Source organism: Lycium ferocissimum, chromosome 4, assembly GCF_029784015.1.
Source record: "Lycium ferocissimum isolate CSIRO_LF1 chromosome 4, AGI_CSIRO_Lferr_CH_V1, whole genome shotgun sequence".
Lineage (NCBI taxonomy): Eukaryota > Viridiplantae > Streptophyta > Magnoliopsida > Solanales > Solanaceae > Lycium > Lycium ferocissimum.
In genome coordinates, this window is record NC_081345.1 from 51,386,673 (window position 1) to 51,400,980 (window position 14,308).

The following is a 14,308-nucleotide window of genomic DNA, read 5'->3' on the forward strand; positions in this document are numbered from 1 at the left end:
AAACATTGGTGTTGCAATATGAAAATTAGAGAAGGTTGCAGCAAAAGACTTGAGAAACGAATAGACAAACATTAACGCAGATAAACAGTACCTCAATTGCAGCTCCAAGTTGGCAAGTTCTGTGTCAATCTCTGCTAAACAACCATTCTGTTCTAAACCAGTAACACAGTTAGACAATTATTACATTTTTTTTTAAATCAGTAGACAGTTATTATATTTTTATTCAGCTATTCATTCTTTGAAAAAAGATCAGAGGAGCAATAACCAGGTGTGCATCAAGGAAGGAAAACTACCTCAATTCACTTTGTAGCATTCTCAAGATCACTGGCCAGAGCGTGCATACTAACAATATGAGCAATGAACAGGTTTTCAATAATAACTGCTCTCCTTGTCCTCTCTTCATCTTTTTCTTCTTTATGGCTAATAACGCTTCATGAACTTTTGTTTAGCTGTGATTATCCTAATCACAGGAGGAGAATCACTTTCTAGTCATGCTCAATTTCTCATTGCAAACTGAGCAACACAAACTGAAGCAAGCAGTACATATTTTCTGACCTTGAAGCCAACAGACATGAAAATAAGATGAAACTCAATTCATTTTCATAACCATTACGTGCCAGCGTACTACATCTTGTGGAGAACACCTTCATTTTCTTGGCAGCTAAATTTCACTACATAAGCAGAATAATAGTAAGTCTACCACTATTACACACTTGTACACATTATCCAAGCCAATAATCAAGTCATGAAAAAAGCAAATAGCTTAGAGAGGGAATGAAATCAGACCATTAATATTTTTCATCTTGGATTGCTCGACTTTACAACCATATTCTCAGCTATCACTGTCTAATCAACCAAATCATATAAGAAAAAACAACCACTAAAAAAGAAGAACTGACTCGACCTTTTTATTCTCTTATGCTCACATGAATTAACAAACAAACGGCATCTGCATTGCAGCAACTTCATAAAAGAGATCTGCATAAAGCAGGGAAGCAAGATTGAGGAAAATTTCAATATATACATGTCAAGCTGTTCATCGCCAGAAGCGAATAAACCTGCGAAACCAAAGAATACCATGGAGATATAACAAATTGGACCAGGAAATTACTCACATGCAACACTTCAGCAATGCATAAAATCAGAAGAACCAATAATACATATAGAGAAAGAACTATGAAGCGGAGCTTGTAAAGAATAAATCAGAGTAAAATTGGAAGCGTTGTAAGTGATAGGAAAAATGGAAGTGATGACATGTCCCACAAATATGTACACGTGTCAGGTAATTGAAGAGAATGGAAGGGCTAAATTCGGTAGAAAAAATATAAAATTGCCCATGACAAACATCTTTAATTTCCACTTTACCCATGTTTGTCCACCCCATGTCCCATTTCTATATAAGTAGTAATAATAAAGTAAAGTAATGTATAGTCGAGATGAATTTCATGTATTCAATCCAAAATTTGTACTCTTTCTAAATATTCCCCTCACCCCACCCCCCACTCGCAATTTATACACTCAATTCATAAATACTCAACCATCTTGCAAATTTGAGAATAAGATAAATACACTTGCACATGATAAAAGTATACTCCCTCTGTACTAATTTGTTTGACACTTTTCGCTTTTCGAGAGTTAAACGAGTTGTTCTTTGACCGAAAATTTTTCAGATGTCTTTTAAATTATTAATTATGGTAACTTATAGTACTTTTTACGTAATTTCCAAATATGTAAATTTTATTTCGAAAAATTTAAAGATTCTGTGCTCAAACATACGGTCAAAATTAAAAAATTTAACTCTCGAAAAGCGTAAGTGCCCCCCCCCCCCCCCCCCAAAACCAATGAATTAAAAGGCCAAATTAGTTGAATTTACATGAAATTACCAATTGAGGTGAAGAAGATAGAAAAGAGCCTTGAATGGGTGTTGATAAAACATTGAAACTAGCTGTATTACTTGAGAAGAAAATAAATCTTGTTTGTGATTATTTCAGCTCTAAACATTTTATTTTGTTCTCTCCATTTGGGAGTTTCTCTATATAACTATATGCTTTCACTTTTCTTTGCCTGCATCTTCTATTTTAGAGCACTGGATTCTTCTCCTTCAAGGGAAATTGCTTTGGTCCCCTCCACCCATCCTCTTCAAGAGCTTTGGAAATAGGCAATTCCAGTGGATCAAATATTTTTGCCTTTAAACCTGAATATGTACCGTTGTAAAAACCATGCCTATCTATTAGTTTGCAATTCCCATTTAGCATAGTAACACTTTTACCTACAAATTCTTCTCTTCCTGCCAAGTTTTAGTTCTTAAGAGCTGTGGAGTTTAGGTTCCAACTTCAGATAATATATATGTTGTGAGGTAAAACATTTTTAGAACATCTCTCTCAACAGCTGGTTGAGGCTATACTAGAATAAGGGCTCCCTTAAATCACATACACAATTTCAAAACATGAAAAGAAAAAGTAGGGCCTAAAATCTTTTCACCTTATTAGTGAAACAAACATACAGAGACTTGGAAACATGCAAAGTAAAAAAGTGGTTTGATATATTAGAAATTAAGGAGTTTATGGACTCCCCGTGACCAAAGTGAGAGGACACTAATATTGAAACAAGTACTGCTTCAGTAATTGAGATTCTATGTGTTTCTTCCACAGTGTGACCAATTTTGATCCTTCCTTTATTGGAAGCCAGTTTAATTTGTACCCCTCTTCTCTTTTGTAGGAGGATATGCTTTCACATAGGGTATTCTATGCTACTTTTTTATAATTATATATGGTGTTCAAAATTTACTGGCCAGCATTGTGTAAAATCAAAGGCGGAACCACCTTAGACACGATATTGCTTGGTTGGAAAATTTTGGTGGTTCTAACGAATACACGAAAAAATAAATAAGAAAATCACTTAGCAAGTACTAATTAGGATCATGTATAGTTTACGAAGGATCTGAATAAAACGTGTCAAACTTATGGGGTCTTTTAGGTATGCCGAAAAGAAATAGACTATGGCAAATTGTTCCAGCATTTCAAACGAAAAAACGCGATATATTGAATAAATACAGTAAACTACATCCTTTAATCTGTAAAAGGAAAAAAAAAAGCACTATATATAACTGTACGTAATTCTGTTTACAAATTGAAAAGCTGGAATAGTAAAACTGTTGAGATACATCTAAGATTTGAAGAAACAAGTAGTCTCCTAGTTCATCTTCTAATCATTCAGTTCATAATCTGTAAGTACACTTAGTCTTTTATTCTCAAAGTACAAATAAACTTCACAAATCAACTTGACAATCTGGAGTACCAAGCAAAGGAACTTGACCCACAAACCCCTTCTTGTAGCCCACCAACATATCACAGTTGACATAAAGTCCATAGTGTTTAGTCCTTACAAATGCAGCTTTATATCTCATTTTCCCCAGAAACACAAGTCTCAAAGCCACAACTCCATAAACTTCATCTATCAGTAATCCATTTGCTGCTTCCACCGACACGGGTACCAATGCACTTCTTATCACTGGCGATAATACCGCCGTGCTTTTTGTTTCCTGAAATTAAGGGTGTCGAAATTTAGCTCATAAAAATATAACTCACCTATTATGTCCAAGTCTTGGCGAGTTGGACTAGTCACGAGACTAAACTTTTTTATATTTGCCTAGCTTTAATTGTTTGTAGCCATTGCTGTGTATACTCAATGTAGACAAATATGTAATAAGTGTATAATTAGTGAATATTAGTACAAAATACAATGATTATACGCAAATTATATCGTGATTATACTAGCTTCCATTTGTAAATTATAAAGATTGTGATATATTTTTTGTTCTGGACTTTGTATGACTACTATATAGCATACAACTCTCTTTATGGGTTAGCACATCAACTTAGGCGTACATCAAGTTAATCCAGCTAAAAGTTCGGGTCAATTTGAACATTCTTGTTGCTCAAATTGAGATATAGATAAAAATAATTTTCTTTTTTTGGGGTTTTGCTGGTTAGATATACGCATGATATATAAAAGAAAAACATTTTGTTAATATAATTTGGTAATCAAGAAAACTATAAGAGTACAAATACACTAAGAAAAATGATTTTCAATTGGACCGATTGTGTTACGATCCATAATTTAGTCTAAATTTACCTGTCCTTTTTTATTAAAGCACAATTTGTACTGATTATGACCCAACTCATTTATTAATACAAGTAAAAATAGCTACTTTTTAGTCCTGTCTGTGAAAATAACCACTATCAAAGAGTTTTATCTTTCATATATCTTGAATAAAAACTACTTCCTCAGTTTCAATTCAATTTGTTTGTCTGGTTTTGACTTGACACGAAATTTAAAAAAGTAAAGAATGATTTTTGAATCCTGTAGTGTTAAATGAAAGATATGTGAAAGGTACCAAAATGCCCTTTAATTATGTGCTCTTAAAGATGTCATGTGGAAAGCAGTGGCGGAGCCAGGATTTCCGCCAAGAGGGTTCAAAATATAAAAAATTAAACATGCGAAGAAGCCTAAGAGAGTTTAACATCTACTAAAAAAAAAAAAAAAAATTAACCTTGTAAAAACAATATTTTTTTCCGCCGAGGGGGTTCGGATGAACACCCTGGGCTATATGTGGCTCCGCCACTGGTGGAAAGTTTGAATTATAGAGTTGTCAAAAAATGAAAGAGACATTCTTACGGACAAAAAAGGAAACTAAAGACAAACAAATTGAAACAGAGGGAATATAGTAACTAATTTTCAATTGAGAAGCTAAAAAGTGACATTTTGTGAAATTTACCTGAAGTAAAGGTGGCAGCATAGCTGGAGGTGTAATTGCTTGATCCTTGTAGTAAACAAGAGCTGAAAATTGGTCATAATCCAAACGAACTCTCCTATTTGGATTTCTTGCTAACACTGTGAATTGCATGATGCTTGACATATAAGGAGGAGATGTTACATTTAATTCATATATGGCAGCACCTACTAGACTGAAATTGGGCTCATGGGGTCTATAAATTAGCCATCCAATGAGCACAACAAGGCCAGCCAATATGAGTAAAATTAGCAAGAAAGTGCACAAAGTTTTGACTGGATTTTTATGTGATGGATTCTTCTTTGGATCATGACCATTCATTTTGGCTTAATTTTCTTTGGTTTTGCTCAGAATTTCGCCTTAGAGGTAGCTTACTTCTTAAATCGATGTTGACCTGTATATAAGTTAGTTGTCGTAAAAGAAGTTCCAATTAATGTAAGCACTAACTAGTAGAAGGAAAAAGAAGAAAATTAAGAAGATTTTATAAGAGACCTGCCTCAACTTTGCATAAGCAATTTCTTGAAAGAAATTTCTTCTAGCTAATCTTAAACTTCAGTATTTCGTGCTTTTAAGTGGATGTTGACCTGTATATAAATTAGATATTGACAAAAAAGGACCCCATTAATGTAAACACTAATAAAATAGAAGAAAATCTTACAAGAGACTCACCTCTAACTTTACATAAGCAAGTTCTTGATGTATGAAAAGTGGCTAGTCTAATTAAAACCAAGTAGCTTTAGTAAAGGGGAGTTAGGCAGTGTTGAACTTGAATTGTTAAGTGAGTGATGGTGGTGAGAGAACAAAAAAGAAAAGAAAAAAGGTGGAATTAAAAGAGAGAATCTATGGAAGAAAAAGAAGAGAATTAGGTTCTCTCTTTGCTTAGTTATGTGATAAGAGAAAGAGAAACTAGCTAGCTAGTGGTTTTAAATGCAAATTCTTTTGTTTTCAACTTAAAGCTTACGACTATTTCATTAGGAAGATTCTTGGCTAGCTACCGACTAAAGTGTAATTTTGTGTTATGTGTAACGGTGGAATCTTATGATGTGATGACACCTAGAAAATGGAATTGCTGCTTTTGTCACCATTTTTGTTACCTAGTTTGATGACACTTGGGATTTGGTGTGAATTTTTTTTGGAGTTGCCGTGGAGCAACTGAATTTTGTGCTTTGAGAGTACACAAAACTGTAGAAATGACACCAATTTTGGCATGCTAGTTTGATTCCAAACCAAGCAGCAGGGCATGATTAGTCTCATCGAGCGAGGATTACATTCGCTAATAGAGCTTCCTATGATCGCACCTTAGAAAAATGCAACTGACAAGTTGAAATGTCTACTTTTACTTAGTAGCCTAAATCCGTGTACTCTCTTTGACACGCAAGTACGCTTTATTATTGAGCTTCAAAACAAACCATAAGCTTACTTCGAAGTAGGAGCTTGAAGTCACGTGTTAGGATGCGTTTATTCTGTCAAATCCATTTCAATTTTGTGACAAGACTTGTCTATAATAAATATTCTGTCACAATTTTATATTTTTCTTGTAAATTATAAGAGAATAGCTACTAAAACAAGCTCCATAAGATTGCACCTAAAATCCGAAGAAATTACTTGAGAACTAATTGTATACTTGAAGTTAGCTCGGATGTGTGTAAAAAATATTTAATTTTAAAAGTTATTTAATTTAATAAAACTTGGCAAACTTCAAGGCCCTCTTCTTCTTCAGATCGCCTGCTTTGAAGTTTTGACCTATGCCTAACTTTAGACCCTAAGGTCTGATGTTTAACTTCCAAAATCAAATTTAGGCACTGCTGACTTTACTTTCAGATTTAAACTACATTCAAACTTCAGGCCCGAAGTTTGAAGTTTGATTCCGACATGCATTTCTCGAATACAACTTGTGCAAGTTTATCAAATAATATTAAAAAAAAGGATTGAGTAAATAAGGAAAAAGAGTAGAGCCTAAGGAGCGAATATATCAATTTGTTTCAATATAGTTTTATTTCATAAAAGATGAACCAAAAAAGAAAAAAAGAAGCTTGTATGACATTTAAAACCATAAGGAAATTACTAAGTTACAAATCCAAGTATCATAATGAACAATTCTCATTTAATTGTTTCTTCTGAAATGGTAAGGATTGTATTAAAAACAACAGTAAGAATAATTTTCCTTCAATATTCTTCTGCGACTATTTACATAACACAAAATCAATGAAGTCTCAGGTTCAGTGCCCAATCAATGGTGAATAACAAACAACAAATTCTTCCAGATTTCACCATCAAACGTTTCAAACTTGCTACCAAATGCAAGACAAATTTCACCTACTAAGTTATAAACAAAGAAATAAATAAAAGTTGAAATATCTTGAGTTGCAACTATCATCAATCCCCTAATTCCCAAGCTTACAAGACATGCACACACAAACTACAAACCTGTATCTACCTTCATGGCTATACTACATTTGCCTACAAACATTAGTGAGAGTAACTAATTTTCTCATTGATGGACTATTTGCATGTCGTCCTTCAAAGGCTGAGTTCCATTTTGCGGCTGACGAACAAATTGCCCTTTTACTCGGGGTCGCTGCTCTGCAAGTCTTTTCCTGCTTTCGTATCGAACCTGTATAAAGATGATATCAGTATACTGAAAGACAAAAAGAAGATGCTTAACTAAATGTAGGCCACTTCTGAACAATATTGTTGCATGTCTACAATTTGATCATTCAAGTGTATGGAAGATCAAAAACTAGTAGTAAGGTGTGTTGTTTCTTATAGAGGACGGTGCTTTATAACATGTCCAAGATATATTTCTTATAAACTTTAGCTAATACCTTTCCAATCTGTTTTTTGAAGTAGAAGTTTGGAGAGTAGTTGTGTCTGGCTAATCAATTTGAAAAGCACTTTGGTCAATATTAGAGCAGTAATTTGTGTTTGGCCAAATTCCCAAAAATGCTTATGAGGAAAAGCTACTTTTTTCAAATTCTGAAAAACAGCTTACGCCACTACTCAAAAAGACTTACTTTTTTCTTAAAAGTTTGGCCGAACACCTCAACTTTCTAAAATAAACATTTTTTAAAGAAAATACACACTTTTGGCTTCCAAAAGCTTTGGCCATACAAGCTATAACTCTCTTAAGGACAAAATCTTAGCTAGCAAAGATTTCCGCCAAACTACCCAGAAAAGATTAGTTCCCGCTGCACTCGTTTAAAAATAATGCAATATATCTAAGTTGAATAATTACACAAGCACTAAGGTTATATATACCTTTTTGTCAAAGCACCTATCTTTCCGTTTTAACCGGAACTTCATGAGTGCAGCTTCCCTTTTACTGGTGCTATGACTCTCTGATTTCGTCCTATCATGACAAAGGACGTCATTGTAATTCAGAGTCTCGGAAGCAGGAGCTCTCTCGGGACTTGCAACTGCGAAGGAACTTTCTGTAGCTTCATCAGAAACACTTCCGCAATGAGAGCTACTATGCTTATTTGTCACACCACTTCCCAAATCACTAGATCCACAAGTAGCAGAACTGCATATAGCCTTTTCAACTGTTACTAAATTTCTGTTATCTGCTTCTTCCACATTATCATCAAATGGTTGCTTGTCATGCTCCAAATGTTGTACTTCGGAAGTTGAATAAGTCAAAGAACTTGTTTGGCTCTGTACTTGTTGAGAATCTGATTGTGTATTGGACACTGATATTGCAGCTTTACAGTTTCCTGGTTGGCGCATAACCAGAGCTGTTTCATTTTCCTGATTCTCGGTCAATGTAGTATCACACTCCCAAGTAGAGGGACTAGAGCCTTCCGTCAATGGGGCTGAACAGCCAGTCAATTCAGAGAAAAGAGGCTGTAATGTCTTCGCATTTTCATATCTGACATTAAAAAAAAAAAAAAAAAAACAAAACCTTCTATGAATTTTCAGATAGCATCTGGAAACTAATTTAAGCAGTGAAGTTCCTTCATATTTGAGGAATCTGCTAATCAAAGAGTACAATTCAACACTAGAATGTCAAAGAAGAGAAAGGCAAAACTCACTTAGAGAAGGCAGATGCTTTTGTATGGCTTATCATGTTCTGCTCCTCCCAGGACGCTTCATCGTTTGAGCAACTAGGATTAAAGGTTGTCAAAGAAAGATCCAACCTGGAAGCGAGATTTGATTTCTCTCCACTGTCATGAGAATGTCCGTCACTATTATTAACCAAGTAATTTTCAATATTCCCGATCAAGTCAACGGCTTCATTCAACTGGTAATCAACTTCATTAACAGTACACGCATTTTCACTATAACATCCCTGCTGCACTTCATTGGCCATAACTCTTGGTTCAGCACAAAGAGTGCCTTCTTCTGAACCAATAGCAACTGAGCTGTCAGGCGCAGTGCCGGAAGAAGTTCCCATTCCAGAGCTGGTCATGTTTGCTACAGATGATATTTTGTCAGTTCAAAGCTTAGGCATATAGCTCCGTAATTAGAGAAAAGATAAAAGGGGATAGCTTGGCATACCTAGTGCTTTATTTTTTGGCATAAATGATCTTTCAACCATTTCAACACATTCTTCATGCCTTTCATCATTGCACATATTTGAAGCTTCTCTATGTCTAGAATAATTACTTGCTGTGTCATTCTCAGACACTTCTACAATTTTCTGATCTTCAGCAACTTTATTCTGAGGACGGCTCTTAGCATTTTGCTGATATCATTCAAGTGAAATAAAACAGCTTGTGTTAATTCAATTGATTAATTTTGATAACCATTCATAAATGTGGAAGTTGAAATGAACTATACATACGGTTTTTCTTCTCCAAACATGCTGCCACAGGTTCCTCAGCTCATTTTTCCTTATAGGCTTAATAAGAAAGTCGGAAGCTCCTTTAACCATGCATTTCAAGACTGTGCTAATGGAATCTTTGGAGGACATCACTGTAAAATAATAAATAGGCAGATTAAGCATTCACAGTCCTGTGAAATGAAAGACTAAAATAAGAGATGAGATCAAGAAAACATACTTATAACAGGTATGTTTTTGCACTTGTCATGCTCCACAATTAAAGTAAGCAGTGCATATCCGGATATTGACGGCAGGTCAACCTCAGTCAATACAAGGTCTATGTTATGAGGCCTTTCCTTTAGCATCTCCCATGCCTTCAAACCATCAGCAACTGCAGCAACTGTTTTGACAAAGAAATTATTATCTCTTCGGTTCCAAAAAATCAAAGGGTTCGAAAATCTACAGATGCTATGTCCACAGTCACACCACAAGAATTGCCAGTGTGCTGACACACATAAGATAATTACCTTTTTGCACCGCTCTAAGAAATAATAGCTGGCAAATGTATATGTAATGTATACTAAGTACAAATATACATATAATATACATATCGTATACACTAATATGCATATTATATACATAATAAGGGTATATGTTCTGTATATTTTGGCTAGATTAATTTCGGCCAACGGGCCAAAAATGAAAAAGCCCTTCTTTTAAGGGTTGGTGGAAGCATCAGTGAATGCAGAAGCAGACTAGGAGGAATACATGGAGTTATAATACCACCAGAAATCTCCAGGTGCAGGATGAGCGTGATATTATATCCTCCATGCTATTATTACCTGGAGAAAAGAGGAGACAAGTAAAAGAAAGGATTGTATTCTCAGTAACTGAAAGGCCCATGCTGAAAACGGTTCTACAGACGCCAACTATAGAAGACACGGGCAGGCTAAATGCCTAAACAAAATCCTAAGAAGCAATTCTATTTCTTTCTGCTTAATTTGAAAGACACAACATCATTGCCCTTGTTTTTGCTGGTTCATCCGACAAAAACATTCGGCAGAAGATCAGATAATCCAAGCCAAAACTTTAAGGTACTAGGTCCGATCTGAGACTTAGAACTTTTTTTCCATTGCTGACTTATGTAAATATTTTTTGAACTCCTCATTATATGAAGGTGTTCATCACCATCCTTAACATAATCCGGAATCTTAGTATCAATCAAAATCTTAATGTAATTAAGACCGAAGGCGCCGTTTGCTTGAAACTTTTTTAAAGAAAATCTTCACACACACACACACAAAAACAGCCAACAATGAATATATTGTTAAAAACAAAGAGGAAGTTTGTTCAACTATTTTCAAGAAGTTTTTGCAAACATATTTTTACTCAAAAAACTGTTCTTTTTGAAGAAATAATTTAGGGTCTTCTTCAAAAGAAGAGCTCATCCACCTACATAACACTAGCAAAGTTTCAAAAAAGACCTGCAACTATTAACACGGCTTAACATGGGTTGATTTTACGGATGGTCACTCAACTAGTAGTTATTATCTCAGGAAGTCATTTTTCTTCTTGATTTCAATTTCCTTCAAAGAAAGTGACTTCCTTAGATAATAACTATCGATTAGTTGAGTGACCATTTGAGAAATCGAACTCCGCTTAGCATGCACAAAGTTTTGTTCTATTTTTTTTTTTATTTTTTTTTTTTAATTTCATTTCACAAAAGTTGTCCAAAGCTGCTCCTTACGCACCCCCATAATTCTTGAACATCAACTTCCAGTTTGACAATAGAAAAATGACAGTATCTGCCTCATTTAGTCAAATATACACCAAGTATTTTGCACAAAAGGGAAATTTTCATTTCAAACACTTAAGATCTACTCAAAACTTGAAGAATACAGCAAATCAAATCAACAAAAAACAGCAACAACTCAAATAAAGCCAAAAAAATAAATTATTTTCTAAAACACACAAAAGTTAAGATGGTTTACCTCTATAACTACATTTACGAAGCAGAGCAGCAATAATCTGACGTGTACAATCATCTGCTTCTACCAATAATACCCTTAGCACCATTTTTGGCAAATCTCCTCCTCCTTCACTCATCATCACTGCTTCACTTTTTTCTTACTAATCGGAGCAATAAAATCTCAGTGGATCGTAACAGCAAGGCCACTCTGCCACTTACAATATCTAGATAAGTGAATATTTATGGTGGCTCAATAAAACTAATGGACAATATTTGGATGTCAGATTTAAAACAGATCTTAATGGAGGATCTGCTGCTAGATGGAAATGGTATTTCTAACCAACAAGTTTTCACTTAAAATACAAAAAGGACTAATGGGTTTTCTTTTCTTACAAGTTTTCTTGAAGAAAAATATGTAGGGTGTCTCAATAAAATTAATGGACAATACTCGGATGTCCGATCAAAACAGAGTGGGTAAAATGTAAAAGCTAATTGGTTATCTTTTTTGGAGTTTTCTTTGAAGAAAATATCAAGGGTGGCTCAATAAAATTAATGGACAATATTTGAATGTCTGATAAAAAAAAACAGATCTTAAGAGGGGTATTTGTTAAAAATCAGGTTTGGTTTCTGGCCATGGAAATTGGGTAAAATCTAAAGACGGGTCGTTATTGGTTTGTAGAAGAGTTGGCTTAATTTTCGTCCACAAATTTGATCTTGTATTCGATTCTTTTCTTCAATAAATCAAAATCGTGGTGTTGAAGGCTTCATAGGCATAAGGTGGGACCCCATTAATTGAGATATTTCGTTGGGCCTTGCCATGTTTATGTGGGTACCACTATAAAAAATTTCACTTGGCTAGGAATAAGGGAATAAAAGATTTTAACTTTGAAATTTGACATCTTTCTAAATTATTTTATTGTCATGTTTATCTGAAATTGATACATTATCTGGTGGAACTTTGTATACTAAAAAAGTTGAAGAGTTATCTTTAATAACAGATAATTTATTTTACATTCAAGATTACAGATCTCACATTTGCAGCTTGCATATATTAAAAAAATATAACTGTTATGATTGATTGCGTGCATAAAAGAATTTAGACATAAAATTTCGTATACTACTAATATGACGTTTGACTTACAGCATAAAAACTTTTCGTTAATAAATTTAATTTCTACATAACTAATAGTATGATATTTAATTTTCAAATAAAATTACTCATGAACAATGTATTGTTTTCTTTGTTATTTTAAACTCTAGGCATAACCTAATATGAATCTATATACATTTTTAATATTAATAAATATAAAATTTGAAATAAAATACTTATATTATAGGGACCATATATCAAGAAGCAAAAATGTTGAAGTAGTATATGTAATAATTCTTGTATTATTGTTTGTAATTAACAAATTTTGTGATAATTCTCCGATAATAAGTTCATGTTGAATGACTCCCTAATGTGTATTTAATATTTTCTCTTTTCAATTTTATGTAATACTTCTTATTAGGAAGAGGAGACCATGGCGTGATTGGTAAAGTTATTGTCACGTGACGAAGTTTACAGTTTAGAGCTGTAAACAACCTCTTACAGAAATGCACTGTAAGGTTACACACACTAGACCTTGTAGTCCGGTCCTTCTTCGAACTCCGCGCATAGTGCACCGGAATGCCTTTAGTATTTTCTTATAAGTCTGTTAAAAAGAAATACTACTTTTATATAAAAATAATTTAACTTTTATTTTATCCTTAATGTTATAGCTATAAAAATGTCATAACTTGTTTAAGATTATAAATTTTAAAAAATTCTATTTCTCTTTTAAAATATATATGTAGTCAAATATACTCGAGTAAATTAAACGGAGTGAGTAGTGGTTAAACTTGAATCACGCAAGATGGATGACCCACAAAACTGACCTCAAAGTAGCCTCTACGACTTTGTGAAAAGAATATAGCAAAGACAAGTTGGGTGCAATTTTTAATGGTTTAATTGAAGAAAATATCTAAAGAGAAAGCAGTAAATTAGTGGATGATATGTGATCTCTCCAAAATGAGCACATCCTACGGCTTTGCTTTCTAGCCATGGAGAATTAGGTAGCATCTTAACACATGTAAATATGATGATGATTTATAGAGTATAGTATTCAAAGGTGATCTATTGTTGGCCTGCTATTGGCCAAGATGAGTTGGCAATTTCTCATCACTAATTTTGATTTTCAACTTTCAAAATCGTGGTCTTGAGGGCTCCATATGCTTTTAAGTTGGCCCCTATGAAGATATTTCCCCAACACTTAGCTCCATCCTTGAAGAGAAATGATCAAAATGGTCCTTAATGTATAGAGATTAGACTAATGGCTTAATACATACATAGCCCCTTAATCTTGTCAAAAATTTTCACTTAGACACTCAAACTATGATTTGTTTCAATTGAGCACCTGAACACATGATAAAATATTTCTATTAGACACTTTTGATTCAATTTTGATTTTTTTTTTTTGCGCGTATTCTCAAGCGTCTATTAGGTAGTTAAGTTAACCACAATAAATATGTGTTCTCCTTTAATTATACTCATCAGCGTCAATTGGAATAAGTCTAAAATTTTACGGCTTACTGAGATAGTGCGTATAAGTAAATGAGGTGATATATCTTAAGTGATTAACTTTATTTACGTAAAGTGCACTTGAGAACATGAGCAAAAGTGTTTTCAAAATTTAAACCGAAAGTGTCTAATATGAACACTTTATCATGTGTTCAGGTGCACAATTAAAAAAAACTGTAATTTGAG

At 33.8% G+C, this 14,308-nt stretch overlaps 2 protein-coding genes across 3 annotated transcripts; both read right to left on the reverse strand.

Annotated features, from left to right (window-relative positions):
* Positions 1-3,086: 3,086 nt before the first annotated feature.
* Positions 3,087-5,716, reverse strand: LOC132053487 (NDR1/HIN1-like protein 1). The gene is made up of 4 exons (XM_059445543.1): positions 5,462-5,716; positions 5,289-5,376; positions 4,778-5,186; positions 3,087-3,541 (listed from the first exon to the last, which is right to left on the reverse strand). Exons 3-4 carry the CDS (start codon positions 5,111-5,113, stop codon positions 3,269-3,271), a joined length of 609 nt encoding a protein of 202 aa, XP_059301526.1. The 5' UTR covers positions 5,114-5,186; positions 5,289-5,376; positions 5,462-5,716; the 3' UTR covers positions 3,087-3,268.
* A 1,226-nt stretch (positions 5,717-6,942) lies between these two features.
* On the reverse strand, positions 6,943-12,127 carry LOC132053488 (two-component response regulator-like APRR5). Of its 2 annotated transcripts, XM_059445546.1 has the most exons (8): positions 11,546-11,672; positions 10,338-10,396; positions 9,793-9,954; positions 9,576-9,706; positions 9,290-9,476; positions 8,824-9,205; positions 8,051-8,660; positions 6,943-7,406 (listed from the first exon to the last, which is right to left on the reverse strand). In XM_059445546.1, the coding sequence occupies exons 3-8, from the start codon at positions 9,917-9,919 to the stop codon at positions 7,284-7,286; spliced, it is 1,560 nt and encodes a 519-aa protein (XP_059301529.1). In that variant the 5' UTR covers positions 9,920-9,954; positions 10,338-10,396; positions 11,546-11,672; the 3' UTR covers positions 6,943-7,283. The 2 variants fall into 2 exon arrangements, with proteins under 2 accessions (XP_059301529.1, XP_059301528.1); XM_059445545.1 differs by lacking the exon at positions 10,338-10,396 and having other exon boundaries at positions 11,546-12,127.
* Positions 12,128-14,308: the final 2,181 nt, after the last annotated feature.